The 17,539-nt window shown below is 44.4% G+C and overlaps 1 protein-coding gene across 15 annotated transcripts in view; it reads left to right on the forward strand.

Annotated features, from left to right (window-relative positions):
• The window catches only part of LOC138736062 (protein CASP-like), a 525,702-nt gene that overhangs the window by 184,794 nt on the left and 323,369 nt on the right, over positions 1–17,539 (forward strand). For all 15 annotated transcript variants that reach the window (XM_069884929.1, XM_069884921.1, XM_069884920.1 and 12 more), the window contains one exon: positions 15,313–15,391. Coding sequence is in view for 12 of the 15 variants with exons in the window: in XM_069884921.1 (XP_069741022.1) it covers positions 15,313–15,391 (79 nt within the window). In the remaining 3 variants the exon portion in view is untranslated. The remainder of the gene's footprint in view (positions 1–15,312; positions 15,392–17,539) is intronic.

Raw genomic sequence — 17,539 nt, forward strand, 5'->3', positions numbered from 1 at the left:
CGCCCTGACTATGCTACCACCGCGTTACATTAGTTCGCCTATTATTGCCAAGCTCTATACGGGTTCTGTTCACAGGGTAGTTCGGCTGGTGGGCGAGGGCTCCCCCAACCCTCCTTTGCGTACACCCCCCATCCGTCACCCCGATCCCATTGCCCGTTTACAAGTTTCATCCCATTTGCCCCCAAGCAAAAAACTAGCTAACCCCCCGTACATTAGTAAATTCCCAAGTTAACATATGGTCTACAATCTAATTCATAATACTTGTTCTACAATCTGATTAATAATGTTTGTGTTACAATCAATGTTATAATATTTGTTCTACAATCAAGGTTATAATATTTAGGTTACAAGCAAGGTTAAAATTATATGTGTAACAATCTAATTCACAATCCCTCCTTCCCATCACATTTCCCTTCCGACTCCAGATCGATCTCAGCAACTTTCTCCGCCTCCTGTAATGTGAGAAAGTCTTGCTCCACAGCCTGCACAGCTTGATATTTCGGAGGCAGTTCATCACGGTCAGCAAAGGCTCTCTCTATGGTCCTCGTGACCAGCGTTCAAATGCATGGAATACAACAACAGCCACAAGTGATAAAAATTGATACAGAAATGAACAAACCCAGCAAAAGTTGTCCTAACAATGTGCTCCATCTCCCAAACACTCCCTGTAACCAGGATAAAACAGGATTGGAGACTCCAGACTGGGCTTTTAATTCTTTCGCCAATGCCCTAAGTTTCGTTAACCCCTTAGTGAGTGATCCATCTGGCCCTGTGTTATTAGAGATAGAAGTGCAGCATAGATCTCCAAACATAGCACACACTCCACCTTTCTCTGCCAGGACCATATCAATCGCTGTCCTATTCTGAAGTGTCATAAGGGAAGTTTCTGACAGTTGTTGATGTATTGCCTCAACAACGTCCCTGGTCAAATTTGCAAGGCGCTGGACATTATAGTGAATAAGGTTGATCCTATTAACATTCTTATTTACAGTGATGGGAAAAATTGCACTAAAAACAGGAAAACTTTCAAACCCAGCTGCAATCTCATCGGCTAATTTAAATTCGTCCGGAATATTCCGGGCTTGGCCAATGGCATCAATCCATACCCCATCAGGGTTCCTTCCTCCCGGCCCCAAGAGTCCAACACTCCTCCTTTTCTCCACAGCCAACTCTCTGTGTGGCGCAATTCTAGGGAATCCTCGTCTCCCTCCTGCCTTTTGACAATCAGCACTGGCGCATTAAGGGTTACTAGAGCACACCGACCATCCCAGTTAGCGGGGAGCCAGTTGTACAGCACTCTTCCTCCACAAAACCACCAAATATCCGCCCTAGCCTGGGTCAAGTGGGTTGCACTACTGCTATGTGAGAGATCAACATGAGTCCTTCACGAGTCGCTGGGCAGCCAACCCACATGGAAAACGTGCGCTGCTGTGTTGTTGTTGGCAAAACAAGTAACATTAGTTATGCCTGTGGATCTAAAGACAGGGGGAGCTACATTAGCCGGAGCTATGGGAAACGTCTGTTCCCATATCAGACACCTATTCAGTGGGTTGGATTCTGACATTAGGTTCAAGGCGCAGTCCATAGCATCTGTCTCCTCAAAAATTGATCTGCTCATCCGTAATAATGGCCTTCCTCGGGCACAGACCCAGCAGTTCCCATACCCTGCTTGGTCCGCATATTTACCCATCTGATCTATCCAGGAGTTTGACTCATCAATACCTGTCTCAATTGCTATCTTCTCTCCCCTGGACATCTTCGTACTGTCGAATTTTCTCACTTCCCCCTCTTTCGAAGTGGGTTTAATTATGTCCTTTGTGTATGTTTGTAAGTCGAACCTCACCACTCCCCAAGGATCTTTTCCATTAATAGACACTCCAATCATTAGATAGAAGAGGTCTCCGACACCATGTTCTCTCCCTGTGCCTCCCTCGCATGTCTTGTACTGTAGTAGGTTTTCGATACCCTAGTATCATTTCTCTATGTGCCTCAGACATGGCCGTACCGTTTTTACCCACGAGTCTTCCTAGGAAAGTTACCACCCTCCTTCCGATCTGACATTTCGACCTTTTTACTTTAAATCCAGCCTCGCCTAACCCCTTGAGTAAAACTGCTGTCCCTGTCAGGCACTCATGTGGCGTTTTCCCTGCTAATAGTAGGTCGTCTACATACTGAATCAGTGTAACATCTTCCGGGAGCTTTAATTTCATTAGGATTTCGCTAAGGGCCTGATTGAACAGTCCTGGACTGTCCTTATAACCCTGAGGTAATCTAGTGTATGTGTACCGATGTGCTTGGTAAGTGAAAGTGAACCAGTCTTGGCATTCCTCAGCTAATTTCAAGCAGAAGAATGCGTTTGCCAGATCAATGACAGTATAGTATTCGTGCTCCGGACTCAGAGCCCTAAGTGCTACATATGGGTCTGGGACTGGTCTCCCGATGGTCTTGGTAGCCAAGTTAATCTCCCGGAGGTCGTGTACCATCCTCCAGTCTTTTCTACCCTGTTTGGGAACAGGCATGATGGGCGTGTTCCACATACTGTCAGGTGCCGCCCTTAAAACCCCTGACTCCATTAACCCTTCTATCGTTCCTTTAATACCCTCCTCCTGACTGGGCGACAAGCGGTATTGTTTTCTCCATATTGGTTTCTGCCCGGGGTTGGCCAATTCTAGAAATACCTCTCCTTTTATTACTCCCACATCATAGGGCCCCGTTGTCCATATATGTGGACTCAGATTAGAAAGATATTTGTCTGAGTCTCTGTGATCAATATTTTCTCCTTCTATGGCTCGGTCTCTTTCTACTTTCTCATTCACTACCTGGTCCCATGCTTCAATATTCAGTCTGACAAATTTTCCTCCCTCCGAGGTGGAATATCCCGGGATTTCTGTCTGCCTGTATTCACACCCTATCGCTTCCTTTACCATCGGACCCAGCTGTCGAGCGTGATGATCTTTGGCAATACCCAAGGTCACATGAGGCACACTTTCTACTCCTAAGCAGAACCACTCCATTTGTTCTTCTGTCATGACAACCATAGCAGCTATTCCCTCCTTACCTACAAAGATAAATGGACAATGTATCGTTTCTGTCTTCCCTTCTTTTAGAGAGTCCCACCTCTCCTCATATTCCTGGTCCGGGTGGATGGTGTAGTTTAATGTAACATGCATAGGATCTAGTGGATAATGGTAATCCCCATACCGAGGAATACTGGCCCTCCACTCAAAAAGCTGTTTAACCAGCCGTGGGCCTGGTTCATCATACAGTAGCCGACTCCAGAAAATACTAACCTCCACAGAGTCTTCTGAAGCGTTAGATGGGGTCATTACTATAAACTGTCCTCCCCTTCTTATTGTATCCCCTGGGTATGTTAACCGAAGGCCCTTCTCAGAACATTGTATGGTTATTCCTAGTTTGGTAAGAATGTCCCATGCTAATAAATTAATGGGGCAACTTGGCACAACCAGGACAGGCGTTTTAACCCTTTGTCGTCCAAATGTCATGTCGATGTTATCTGTATAGGGCTGTGTTTCCCTTATCCCGGAGAATCCTATTGTAGATAATGTTTTGCCCGAAAATGTGCTCCCTGGGGGTTTTTTAATCACTGTCGTAACTGCTGCCCCTGTGTCAACCATAAATTCAATTTTTTCTCCATTTACCGTCCCCCAAATTTTTGGTGGCTCTCAGGGAGGCGTGATTTTTGATTCTCCAGGGCACCTTCAATAATCAAATTCAGCACCTTCCTCAATATAGTCATTACACTGAGGTGCCTGGACTTGTTGATCACTCTGCCACCCCCCGATTCTCTGGGGCCCATCAATGTGTCCACCCCTACCCCTTGCTTGTCCAGGATTTTGGCAGTACCAGCATACTACATGTTCCCCTCTATACATTGTACCTAGCTGTCTTTCCCAACCATTTCTTACTTGGGGTCCCGGATTTATCACTGGCCCCATGACCTGTGGGACTATCTGTTGGGCCGCTAATTTAACCCCTATATGTTCTATGGCTCTCACCAATTTATCGGTTGTTTTGTCCACCTCCTTCTGGGACGCACTTTCTGACTTAGCATGCTCTGATTGACGATGTCGTTTGATTGCATGTGTCAGGTGTCTTTTCCACAAATCCTCTGACATTGTCTCTAATCCCACAATGTCCCTTAATTTTGCTTGAACCGTAGCAGGTAGTCCGTTTATTATCCCATTACGAAAGTGAGCCCTTCCTAAGGGGCTGTGGTCGGGTCTTTCTCCAGTCCCTGTTTCCCATAAGTCCCATGCTCGAGTGAAATACTCGTGTGCAGTCTCTCCTTCCTTTAGTTGAAGGGTTACCAAGGCATCCAAACTATAGGGTGTAGGAATTGTTTCTCTAAGTGCTTCCCAAAATTTATTCCGAAGTGGGTTAAATTCTATTTCATCCCCCAATTTACTGCTTCTTACAATTCTCTCTATTTGCTTCAGGGCCCCTTCTGCCTTTAATTTTATCATGATAGTTCTGACATCTGCGAGTGCTAATTGTTCTTGGCAGGTTTCTCGCTCAAAACAAGAAATCCATGGACTAGCCCCATTACTCAACGGAGGTAGTTTTTTCATTAAACTCTCTTAAGTCCATTCGTGACCAGGGTACATATTTTTGAGTTCCCCGTCCCGTGATCAGTAATGGGCATTGATATCTCAATTTTTGGGGATTTCTGCTCCTTCTTTACTCTTGGCATGCATTTATTTATCCCACCGTGTTCTGACTCTTCTTCGTCACTGTCACTGTCCCTATCAGCTTCCAATGTCTCAGGGTCAAAGGTATATTGGTCACGTTCATCTCTAAGATAATCTTTTCGGCCATAGTTTAGTTGTTTCACATCTTTCTCTTTTGTCCTAACTATGTCCAGGTAGGCATGTCTATTTTTCTCCCTCCCGAGTCTTTTCCTTTTACTTTCCTCCCATGGTGGATCGTATCTCGTTTCCTCATCTGTACTACACTTTTCGTCCTTTACTCCTATTACCATTCCTTCAGCTTTAATTTCTCCTGACAGTGTTGTAGTTATCTTTTCCACTTCCTTCAATACACCTACCATTAATTCTTTTTGATCCTCACTGATCTGCCCCAGCACATTAATATCTCTGTTTAAGTTTTTAATGTTATCCTGAACCTTTTTCATGTTCCATTTCTGTATCTCTAACTCCTTTTCTATTTTCTTGGACTCCAGAGGGGTCTCCACATCTATTACTCCCCCTTCTATTTTTATTAAAGGGGCCTGTACCTCGTCTGATGTGTCCCTATTCCCGAGGTTCTTGTCACACCCCAGTGTCTCAATATCTGGATATAAGGGACGTGACTCCAGTATCCCATCTGGGGTGCCAGGGGCACCTTGTGACTCCACATATGCATAGGGCGGGGGTCTATAAGCTATTTCTACAGGGGCCATAATAGGTGGGTTATCAGGGAGACCAAATTCTTCGAATATAGCTAGGACATCGCGGTACTGCATCTCCTTGTCTCTCACCCTCTTTTTTGCTGACTCGCGATTAAAGATTTTGTTTTCTGTGTCCCGTTTGTATAATTGTATAAGACTCACTTATAAATGATTTATTGTCAGAGTACATACATGACATCACATACATCCAGAGACTATGAGAGAGAGAGAGAGAGAGAGAGAGAGCATAGCGAGAGAAAGAGATAGAGAGGCAGATACACAGAGCACAAGAGATAGAGAGAGAAAATGCCTTGCACTGGCCCCACTGGGAGAAAAGTCTTCAGATTAACACTTTCGTTTCAAAGGTTTTAAAAGGTTCTCATCCTGTGATCACTGGTCTGGATCAGATTGGGTCTCCCACCACTGGGAACTATCACTCCTTCCTTCCCTCCCACCTCGAGTGAGCTACACGTCAGCCCACAATGTCTGCCCTGATCCCGCAATGGTGGGGGTGCGGGAAAGAGGGAGGGAGAGAGGATAAAACAGGATCCCATTTGATGCGGAGCTGGAATTGTGGGCACAAAATTAAAACCAAATTGTATTTCTCTGCCCTGCCCAACCTGGGGATTTCAGGGCAGCACCGCCACAGATTGGGATTGGGAGGGGGAGTGGGTGAGAGAGGAGGGGGGGGAAAAGAGAGAGAGGGGGAGGGTGAAAGGAGGGAGGGAGAGAGCAAACCCGGACACTTCGTGGCTGGAAACTGGAAACAGGCACTTTTCCTTTCCCTTCTGTGTTTTGTTTCTTCCAGCTTATCTAAGACACTACGCTTTAGAATTTTGTTTCCCTCACCTGTCAGGAACATCTCAGTGCCCCCGGGTAACCAACCCCTCTTCCTACAGCGGTCTACACATTTTCGGAGCATTTTTTGTTTTTCCAATGCCGCATTACTGGTATTTCGCTCCTCTAATTCCTGATTAATTTCCTTAATAACTTGGTCAAAAGTCTTAGCAGGCAACTGTACAGCCATAGCTGCGGGACCACTTTATAATGCCTGTTTTAATTTAGGTTTTTGTCCGTTTAGGGGATCTATGTCAACGAAAATTGCTTTTAAAAATGTCTCCTTGCAAGCTGGATGACTAATATCTTTTAAAGGAACAGTCTCTAAGTCTTGTCCTCCAATTGACTTCAGACTGTCCTGTATACTCTGATTGCTCGTTATCCACTCTCTGTTTTCCCAAAGGGGTCTGAAAGTTAAATTACAACTAGAAAACCAAATATTTGGGCTATACTTTTGTCCTGTTTCCCTGTACCAATCTATGAATTTACGTAACTTTATCTCCTTGGTGATGTTGGGAATACCCTCATTTAACTTATCAAAAGTATTTCGAATAAACCGGGTGACTCTTAGGAGTTTGTCAACTTTTTCATTAATATCTCCTACCTGATCCGGACACAGCTGTCGCAGCCTTCTGTCGTCGTTCTTGTTCACCAGGCAGGCGTCCCTGAGTACTTTTTTTGTTGTCTCAAGGTCTCTAGTGTCTGCTGTGGTATTCCACCACGGCGAATTGGGGAAATAAATTCTTAACTTCTCAAGTGTACAGACATTATCATACCTACCGGACATTTATAAGTCAGTCTCTCAGATACAATTGAGGCCAATAAGCCTGAACCTTTGTTTTCTTTCAAAGCCCAACCTTCACGTGGGAGATTTCTCCTCTTAATAACCAGTTTAGGGCAGAAAACTTAGGTCCTCAATTGTTTATAGACCACCTTCTCACTCTATTGGACTTTGCAACGACACAATAAAGACTTTTAAACTCTAGTAGTTTCTTGCGAAGCACTTAATAAATGTCATTCAAACACCTTAAGGACTTTTATCTTGTCTGTAATCACTTACGTGTTACAATCCTGGCATGCGACCTTCAATTGTGGTCGTCTAATTTGTCCGATCTCCAGTTCTTACTGACAATCATAAAGATTTAAAAAAAAGAGAATTTTGTTAAAACAGGCTTCTCTGGACCTTTTTATCAGCCGGCTGAGATGATTGTCAGAAAAAACAGAAACCGTCGTCCAGTGTTCACTCACCCATCACGTCGGGGTCACCAAATTGTTAGGTCTGCTTTGTTCATGAATGAGTGAGACAAACACCAGACTGAGTCGAAATCAGGGTTCTTTGTTCTTTATTACCGGATTGTAACACTTGCAACTAACCATGTTAGTCGGAGAATGCATTCTGCCGTTATCAGCAAAATGGTGATTTTTTATACCCTTGGATACATGCTTAGAACATCATCATATCATTACTTGTCCAATGACTAAAACTGTTGCTATCCTTTCCCTGCTAGCTTCCTGCCTCTCAATCCATCAATGTCTCTCTTATCTTGTAAGTACAAGGATGCATTCACATCTTGTTACAGCCCTGTACAGGGTAACTCCTTACACATTCCCATCTCATGATGTTTTACCTTACAATACCCTCATACTTCCCCATGTTTAATTTTGAAGAATTTGTCTTCATCTTCTTCTGTTCTCATTCAGACTGAATGTAAGATTCACTGAGATGAAGATCGGCCGATACAGAGGCAGAATGTGAGGAGAAGTAACACAATTAATGTTTTAGGTGAATGATCTTCCGCAGCTTTATATCACATGGTGACAGCAGGCCATTTCCTTGCTTGATGATATTTGATTTAATGTGTCTAAAGTCATTGATCATAATCATCACTCTATGTCTGACAGGCCTGTCCTTCCAGTGGGGATTACAATGGCCTGATTTGACGTTTGAGGTGCAAGTTATGATTCACTAAATATGATTATGTTGTGCAGTTTGTCATCTAATCTCAGCAGTGGCCCCTCCATTTTGAAGAATCCAATGAGCTTTGCATATTAATAGCATAGAGATACACGGGAGACTGCAGAAGCTGGAACCTGATGCAAAACACAATCTGCTGGAGGAACAGTGGTTCAAGCAGCATATGTGGGAGAAAAAATAGTCAGCTTTTCGATACGAACCACTTTATTGAGACATTAACTATAGTAAAGAAGCCAGTGTAAAGAAAACATGGTGGGAGCAGGAGCCCTATGTGGGATTGGTGTCCCAGGAAGAGGTGAAACATGACGGACAAGAGGATTGGAAGATGCCAGACCAAAGGAGAGAGAGAGAAAGGCAAGAAAAGCCATGGGATCAGCTGGAGGAAACTGACACATAGGGTGGGTTGGGTGATTAGAGAGAAAGGCTGTCAGTGCTGGGATCTAATAAGAATAGAAGGTGAGAATTGTGGACAGAGAATGATTAGATAAGATCACCTCAGGTTTACCCTGGGCATCACTCAGGCAGTAAGAAGGCCCAGGATAGAGAACTCGGTGTGGGAATGGGATTGGAGTTGAAATGGCAGCAACTGGCAGCTCAATGTGGCCACTGCGGATAGAGTGTAGTGTGTGTTTGATCTCACTGATGTAAAGGAGGCCACACTAGGAGCACCGAGTGCAGTTGAGGGGGTTGTAGGAGGTGGTCGTGGATCATTGCCTCACGTCCTGGAGTTAGTGAGCGAGGAGATGTAAGAGCAAGTGTTGCACCTCCAACAGTTGGAGCCATGGAGAAATGGGTGGGGAGGAATGACAGGAGAGACACAGACATGACGGTCATGTCCCAGTCCTGCTCCCCCAACCTGGAACATCTGGCGATCAAGCGTCACCCATTCTACCTGCTAAGGGAGTTCACTGCCATCACCCTGCCCCAGGCTAATGTCAGGTTAGCACTGGAAGGACTGAGCACTGTGATAAACAGCCATGAGTTAGCACATCATTGTGGGGGACTTCAATCAGACCAACATGAAGTCTCTGACAAACTACCACTAACACGTCACATGCAAGACCAGGGGAACCAACACACTCTACTACTGCTACGCCACGATGAAGAACACATATCGAGCCATACCATGACCGCACTTTGATAAGTCTGATCACCTGGCTGTACTTCTACTCTCAGTGTACAAGCAGAGTCTGAAGACCACAGCACCAGTGGTGAAGATGGCAAAAGTATGGTTGGGAGAGGCAGAGGAGTGTCTGCAAGGCTGATTTGAATCGGCGAATTGGAACATATTCAAGAACTCATCCATAGACTTGAATGAATATGCAGCAGGTGTCACCGACTTCATCAAGACATGCGTGGATGAGTGTGTTCCCCAACTGGAAGCCCTGGATGAATCAAAGAATTTGCAATCTGCTGAAAGCGAGAAAAAGGGCATTTAACGCTGGGGATCTAGATCTTTACAAGAAGTCCAGGTACAACCTGAAGTAAAGTGGCAATTCTGGAGGAAGCTAAAGACAGATACACGCCAGCTGTGGCAGGGAGTTCAGCCCACTACAGCCTACAAAGTGAGGAGGAACACCACAGATGGATGTGATGCTTCATTACCCAATGAGCCGAACACCTTGTATGCCCACTTTGAGAAGAAGAACCAAACTGCCTACTACAATCCCTGAAAAGGCTGAACACCCTTTGCTATCTGTCTCAGAGGGCAATGTCAGAGCATCATTGAAGAGGGTGAACTCCCGCAAGGCGTCAGGCCCTGGCAGTGTATTGAAAATTTGACCAACCAGCTAGCCAGAGTGTTCACGGATATTTTCAACCTCTCATTGTGGCAGCCAGATGTTTCCACCAGCTTCAAAAGGACATTAATCATCCTGGTAACCAAGAAGAGTAGTGTGGGTGGCCCCAACAACTACCGCCCAGTGATACTAATTTCAACTGTGATGAAATGCTTTGAGAGGCTGATCATGGCCAGAATTAACACATACCTAAGCAAAGATCTGAAATTTGTGTATCGTCTCAATCGATCTACAGCAGATGCAATATCGCTGTCTCTCCACTCAGCTCTGGATCACCTCAAACTGCAATTCATACATACGGCTACTCTTCATCGACTACAGCTTGGACTTCAATACTGTTATTCCCTCAGTGCTGGTCAAGAAACTACAAACTCGAGGCCTCTATACCCACTCTGTAACTGGACCCTTGACTTTCTCATCAGAAGTCCACAGTCAGTATGAATTGGAAACCGTGTCTCTTCTTCACTGATTATCAACGCAGGTGCAGCCCCTAAGGATGTGTGCTTAGCTAGCCCACTGTTATACACCCATGACTGTGTGGCCAGGCACAATTCCAATGGCATCTACAAGTTTGCCGATGACCCCACAGTTGGCAGAATCACAAACAACAATGAGATCAGCTCGTTGAATGGTGTAACGACAATAATCTTGCGCTTAACGTCAGCAAAACCAAGGACATAATTGTGGACTTAAGGAGGAAGTCAGGGAAACATGACCCAGTCCTCATCGAGGACTCAGTAGCGGAGAGAGCCAGGAGCTTCAAATTCCTTGGTGTCAACATCTCCGAGGATCTGTCCTGGATCCTCCACGTTGATGCAATCAAAAGAAGGCTCGCCAGTGGGTGAACTTAGTGAGGTGTCTGAGGCAGTTTGATATGTCACTGAAGACTCTCATAAATTTCTACAGGTGTACTGTGGAGAGCATTCTGGCTGGTTGCATCACTGCCTGGTATGGAGGTGCCAACTCTCAGGACAACAATAAACTGCAGAGAGTTGTTAACTCAGCCTGCGACATCACAGGCATCAGACTTCACTCCATCGAGGACATCTACAAGAGGTGGTGTCTTTACAAAGCAGCCTCTATCCTCAAAGAGCCCCACCACCTGGCCATGCCCTTTTCACTCTGCTATGATTGGGGAATACATACAGGAGCCCAAAGACGAGCAATCAGCGGCACAAGGACAGCATCTTCCCCGCTGCTCTCAGATTCCTGAATAATCAATGAACCAATGCCTTACTTTTCTATTAATTTTATTTTTTTTATAATAATGTTGGAAGATATGAATGTTTGCTCTATGACACTGCCGCAAAACACTGGATTTTGTGACTTGTTCATGACAATACATCAATCTGATTGATTCCTGTAGGAGGGCTGGAAGGTGTGGGGAGGGATAAATGTGTCTGGTCATGGGATCGAGTTGCAGCTGGTGGAACTGGAGGATGGATTTAGAGGCTGATGGAGTGAAAGATAAGGACAAGGAACCCTGTCCCTCTTCTGTTTGGGAGGGGCGTGGCAATAGTAGCAGAACTCTGAGAGTTGGAGGAAATGCAGGAGATGGCTCAATTGACTGCAGTTTAGGAGAAACAATGTTGCTTGAGAAAGGAGGACCAGATGAAATAGCATTCTCCAGTCCTCGGTGCAAACCCACATCCATCACCGCTACTGGCAGCTTGTTTGATACCCTCACCACCTTCTGAATAAAGAATTTCCCCAAAATGGGTTTCAGAGACCAATGAATGGGACTAAGCAGAGTCAGTAGTTTAGCATAGACTAGATTGGTTGAAGGGCCTATTTCAGTGCTGTAATGCTTAATTTTTCTATATTTTTTTCGACATTCAGTACGGTAACAGGCCCTTTTGGCCCAAGTGCCCGTGACACTTAATTATACCCAATTGACTATTTCAAACAGTGGAAGGAAACCACAGAGCAAACCCATGCAGACTCGAGGAGAACTTACAAACTCCTTACAGACAGCACAGGATTTGAACCCCAGTCCCAATCACTGGTGCTGTAACAGCGTTGTGCCGACTGCTATGCTAACCATGCTGCCCATTTTATTTCTATAAGATGCATAGGGAGAGAATAAGTTTATAAAATGTAAAGCCAGTTCTTAGTGATTGTGCACATTGTGGTGTGGATCTGATTCCAGCAGGTAGTTACTGTTCTAAATGGTGATGTTGACATCATCAAATGGTGAGGCTGGTACCATCTTTCCTGAAAGTTACTGGGGTCAAATGGTGAGGCTGGTACCATCTTTCCTGAAGGTTACTGGGGTCAAATGGTGAGGCTGGTACCGTCTTTCCTGAAGGTTACTGGGGTCAAATGGTGAGGCTGGTACCATCTTTCCTGAAGGTTACTGGGGTCAAATGGTGAGGCTGGTACCATCTTTCCTGAAGGTAACTGGGGTCAAATGGTGAGGCTGGTACCATCTTTCCTGAAGGTTACTGGGGTCAAATGGTGAGGCTGGTACCATCTTTCCTGAAGGTTACTGGGGTCAAATGGTGAGGCTGGTACCATCTTTCCTGAAGGTTACTGGGGTCAAATGGTGAGGCTGGTACCATCTTTCCTGAAGGTTACTGGGGTCAAATGGTGAGGCTGGTACCATCTTTCCTGAAGGTTACTGGGGTCAAATGGTGAGGCTGGTACCATCTTTCCTGAAGGTTACTGGGGTCAAATAGTGAGGCTAGTGCCATCTTTTCTGTAGGTTACTGGGGTCAGCTCCTGTTCCATTTTATTTTTATTTCAGTCAAGGGAAATTAAACTGAGGAAATGTGAAAATAATAGATGAGAAAATAGGAAATAAAAATGTCATGATATATTTTGGTTTGGCAAGAAGGTGATGAATGAATTGACTTCTTCTCAGCAGTGATGTAATTCAATCGAGGAACCACCTTGTTATGGTTACAAATTTGTCATAACTATCAGGAAAAGCACAGGCACATGTATGAGGAGGAAAAAACATAATATTCAGCTTTTTGATCAGTGCTGAGAGTTGCAGATATGTTCTCTGACTGCATTCTATGCTAGCTTTAAAGGGGAAAACAAGGATGGATCCTGACATGCCCCCCACAGCCCCCTGTCTCTGAGTGAACAGAACTTTCAGGGGGCTGAACCCACAGAAAGCATCTGGCCCAGATGGTGTACCGGGCCACGTCCTGAAAACCTGTGGAACCAACAGGCTCGAGTTTTTGTGGACTTTTTCAACCTCTTGCTGCTGTGGTTGGAGGTCCCCAACAACTTCAAAAGGTCATTGAGTAAGGAAATCTGCTCGATTACTCTCAGCTGGTTGCACAGATTATCTACCATGAGGAAATGCTTTGACGGGTTGGTTCTGGACTACAAGTCTTGTCTCCAGATAGACCTGGTCCCACTTCATTTTACCTATTGTCACTAGAGGTGCCTTTTTGCTGACCCTCCACTCTGCACAAGATTACCTGGACCGCAGGAGCACCAATGTCAGACTGTTGTACATTGATCACAACTCAGCATTCAGCACCATCATTACTAGCAGAGCTTATCTGAGACTGTTCTTCCCTCTCCAAAGGCAGACTCCAAATCAGTGTGGACTGTCAACATTACCTCCTCTTCACTGATCATCAAAACTGTGTGCTTAGTTCTCTGCACTCATGGCTGCTTAGCCAAATTCAGCTCCAACACAATCTATAAATTCACTGTCCACATCACCATTGATGGCATAATAATTGGAAATGATGTTAGAATACAGAATGAAGATCAAGAACCTGGTTGAATGGTGCCAGAACAACAATCTTACTCTCAACATCTACAAGACGAAGCAGTTTATTGTAGATTTCAGAAGGGATAGGCTGAGGGACCACGCATCCATCCTTGGTGATGGGATGGAGGTACAGGGGGTTGGTACTTTCAGGTTTATGTGAGTCTTCATATCGAAGAGTCTCGCTAGGAGCCAGCACATTGAGACACATGCGAAGAAGACACGCCAATAACTACTTTCTAAGAAGTCTGAGGAGGTTTGACATGTCGTCAAATACTGAATCAAAACTTGTACAAATATATTCTGGAAGGGGTATTGACTGGCTGCATCACACCCTGATTTGAGATTTTGAGTGCCCAGGAACACAGAAGGCTGCATAAAGTAGAAAACATAACCAGGTCCATCATGGGCTCTGACCTCCCATCCATTGTAGATATCTCGATGAGGCACTGCCTCGGGGAGGTAACCAGTGTCATAAAGGACCCCTGCTCACAATGTCTTCTCACTGCTACCTTTGGGCTGAAGGCACAGAAGCCTGAAGTCCAGCACCTCGAGGTTCCAGAACAGTTTTTTTCCCCCAATGGCCATCAGTTCCTTACTACACTAATTATTTAAAAAATTGTCTATACTATTGAAACACCATGTTTTGATTGCACTATTGTAACTAGAAATATTTATTCCATCTTTTATGCTTCTTCACTCAGAGAGTGGTGTCTTAATGGAATAATCTTCCAGAGGAAATGGTTGATCTAGAGTCAATTCTTTCATTTAAGAGGAGGCTGGATATATACATGGATAAGAGGGGGTTGGAGGGTTAAGAGCAGAGAATAGGTGGAGGGATCTAATGGAGTTGTTTGAGTGAACCCGGCGTGGACTTGAAGGGCTGAAATGGCCTGTTTCCATGCCATAAACTGTTATGTGGTTATGTGGTTATATTTATTCTCTTTGCATGAACAATATTAGAGTATTTTTTTACAAAGTACCCATTTGGCTGCAGCAAGCAAGCATTTCAGTGCACACTTTTATGCCTATGACAATATACCCATTATCATTATTTGGTTGGCATGGTTAGTGTAGCAGTTCTCCTTCCTTTTACAGCGGCAGCAACCCACATTCAAATCGACCACTCTCAGGAGTTTGTACGTTCTCCACTGAGTGCATGGATTTCCACCAGGTGCTCCAACGTTGCAAAGATGTACATGATTAGTAGGTTAATTGGTCACCTGGGTCTATTTGGGTGGTGCGGGATCATGGGCGAGAAGGATCGGTTACCATGCTGTAACCTCTAAATTATAAAAAGTCAATTAAAATTGTGTAGAGCTTTAAAGCAAGCAATACTACTGAAAAACAGGGGAAAGTACTGACAAAGGGAAAAGCCATGAAATAGTGTGAAGGACGGATAATTACGTGATTGATCTGTGGGGCAGAACTTAAATTTAGGATTTGATTTTAATGCACAGTTACTGAGATTGGTTTTGACATTAAATAACAAGCTTTATACAATGTCTGAAAAGAATTGACTCTTTTCTGTTATAATAAGAACTTATTATTTATGTTTCAGATTGATGCACTAAGTAAAAGAAGCAAAGAAGCAGAAGCAGCCTTTTTGAATGTTTACAAAAGATTAATTGATGTTCCAGGTATGTTTTCAGAATGCAGTGGTATGGTGACTCAGATACACATTTCCTGTCACTTCCCTAGTTTTAGAAACAGTTTGTTTGCATCCTTCCTTTGCGATGCATTGATTTTGGAAATTGAACCTGTACTACACTATTGCAACCAGCTCTAACTTAGGCCAGGGAATGGGATTGTAGAAGCAGAAGCAGTAGACTTGGAGCTTTTGATCATGTCAGATTTTAGATTTATTGTCAAGAGTACATAGCTATGACATCACATAAAACCTTGAGATTCTTTTTCCTGCAGTCGAGGCAGAATTACTACTTATTGGTATGTGCAAGAAAACTGTACTCAACATACACATGTAAAAAATAAACATATGTAAGCCAACTATGCAATACAGAGAGAGGAAAAAAAATCAATAAAATGCACAAATAAGAATCCTTAAATGAGTCCCTGATTGAATTTGTTGTTGAGGAGTCTGAATGTGGAGGGGGTAGCAGGTGTTCTTGAACCTGGTGATGTGGTTTTTGTGGATCTATCTCTCTTTCCTGATGGAAGCAGCAAAAGCAGAGTTTGTGCTGGGTGGTGTGGATCCTTGATGATTGCTGCTGATCTCTGATATCTGATGCCACCGCTCTCTATAGATGCCCTCGATGGTGAAAACACAATGCTGGAGAAATTCAGCAGGCCAAACCATGTCCTTTATATAGCAACGGTAAAATACGTAACCGACGTTTCGGGCTTGAGCCCTTCATCAAGGTATGGAAAAATGTCGGCAGGTGTCTGAACAAACGAGTGGGGGGAGGTGTGGTCGCAAAGGCAGAAGGTAATAGGTGGAGAAAGGAGAGAGAGAGACCAGCGATCAAGGGGAGGAGGGATGGCAGATAAATAGAGAGGGAAGGAGAACTGGAAAGGGAAGGGGGAAGAGGAGATAAGGTTAGCAGAAACCAGAAAAGTTGATCTGGCTGGAGAGTGCCCAGACAGAAAATCAGATCTTGTTCCTCCAATTTGTGGATGGTCTTGGTGGGATAGTACACGAGGCCATAGACAGACATGTGAGGATGTATGTGTGACACAGAACTGAAATGGTTGGCTACTGGGAGGTCTGGTGCGGATGGAGTGAAGACGCTCAGCAAAGTGACCTCCCAGTCTGCGCCCAGTCTCCCTGATGTAGAGAAGGCCACAAAGGCAGCACCGGATGCAGTAATTCAGTCCCGTGGACACACAAGTGAAGTTTTGGTTCACGTAAAAGACGTGAGGGAGGAGGTGTGAATGCATGTGTGGCACCTCCTGTGGCTACAGGGGAAGGTGTCGGAAATGGGGGAGGGAGTGGGAGCGATTGGTGGGGAGGGATGAGTGCATGAGGGAGTCACAGAGGGAGCGGTCCCTATAGAAGGCAGAGAGGGGAAGGCGTGTCTGGAGGTGGGATCCTGTTGTAATTGCCAGAAAATCCAGAGGATTGGGCTTTTGCCTGGGGAAAACCCTGAATGATTTGATAAATCAGCTGTATTTTAAAAATATTTTATTTATATGAAAGCACTTAACAAACATTATCACAATATTTCCCCCCCCCCCCCCCCCAAAACAACCCTACAAACTTTAAAAAAAAGAAAAGGTACAAGAAAACTACAACCTGAGCACTTCACTTAACAATACTTTTAAACTTGTGCATATTCATAGAGACCTCTAAGAGAAAGAGAATGTTCAAGATTCATTTAAATTTTAATACCAACAGTTTGTAAATATGGGTTCCATTTTTCACAAAAAGTATGATATTATTTATCTCTTAAATTATAAGTAATTTTCTCAAGTGGAATTCAGCTCAGAACTTCTGCATGCCTCTGTCTATTTCCTAATGTATCAGCTGCATTGATCAAGTCTGTGACTGCCCTGGTGTAATCAGTCAGATCCTTAGCTTAGTCTTGGAACACCACCCAATCTGCTGACTCGAGGAAATCCTGTAACTGTTCTTCAGCCTCCTGCAACCATGTTCTAGATGTCCTGATCTCCAGAGCTTCTCTTTTAGGCTCTGTATGAATGCAGAAGGAATACAGGAATACAGGTGATCTGACTAGCAGTAATCGAGTGTTCTGGGACCTCTGGTTCAGCAGGTTACATTCTGGTGGTAGTTGAGACAGGCATGATTAACATCACTGACTAAGATTTGT

Source organism: Narcine bancroftii, chromosome 6, assembly GCF_036971445.1.
Source record: "Narcine bancroftii isolate sNarBan1 chromosome 6, sNarBan1.hap1, whole genome shotgun sequence".
NCBI lineage: Eukaryota > Metazoa > Chordata > Chondrichthyes > Torpediniformes > Narcinidae > Narcine > Narcine bancroftii.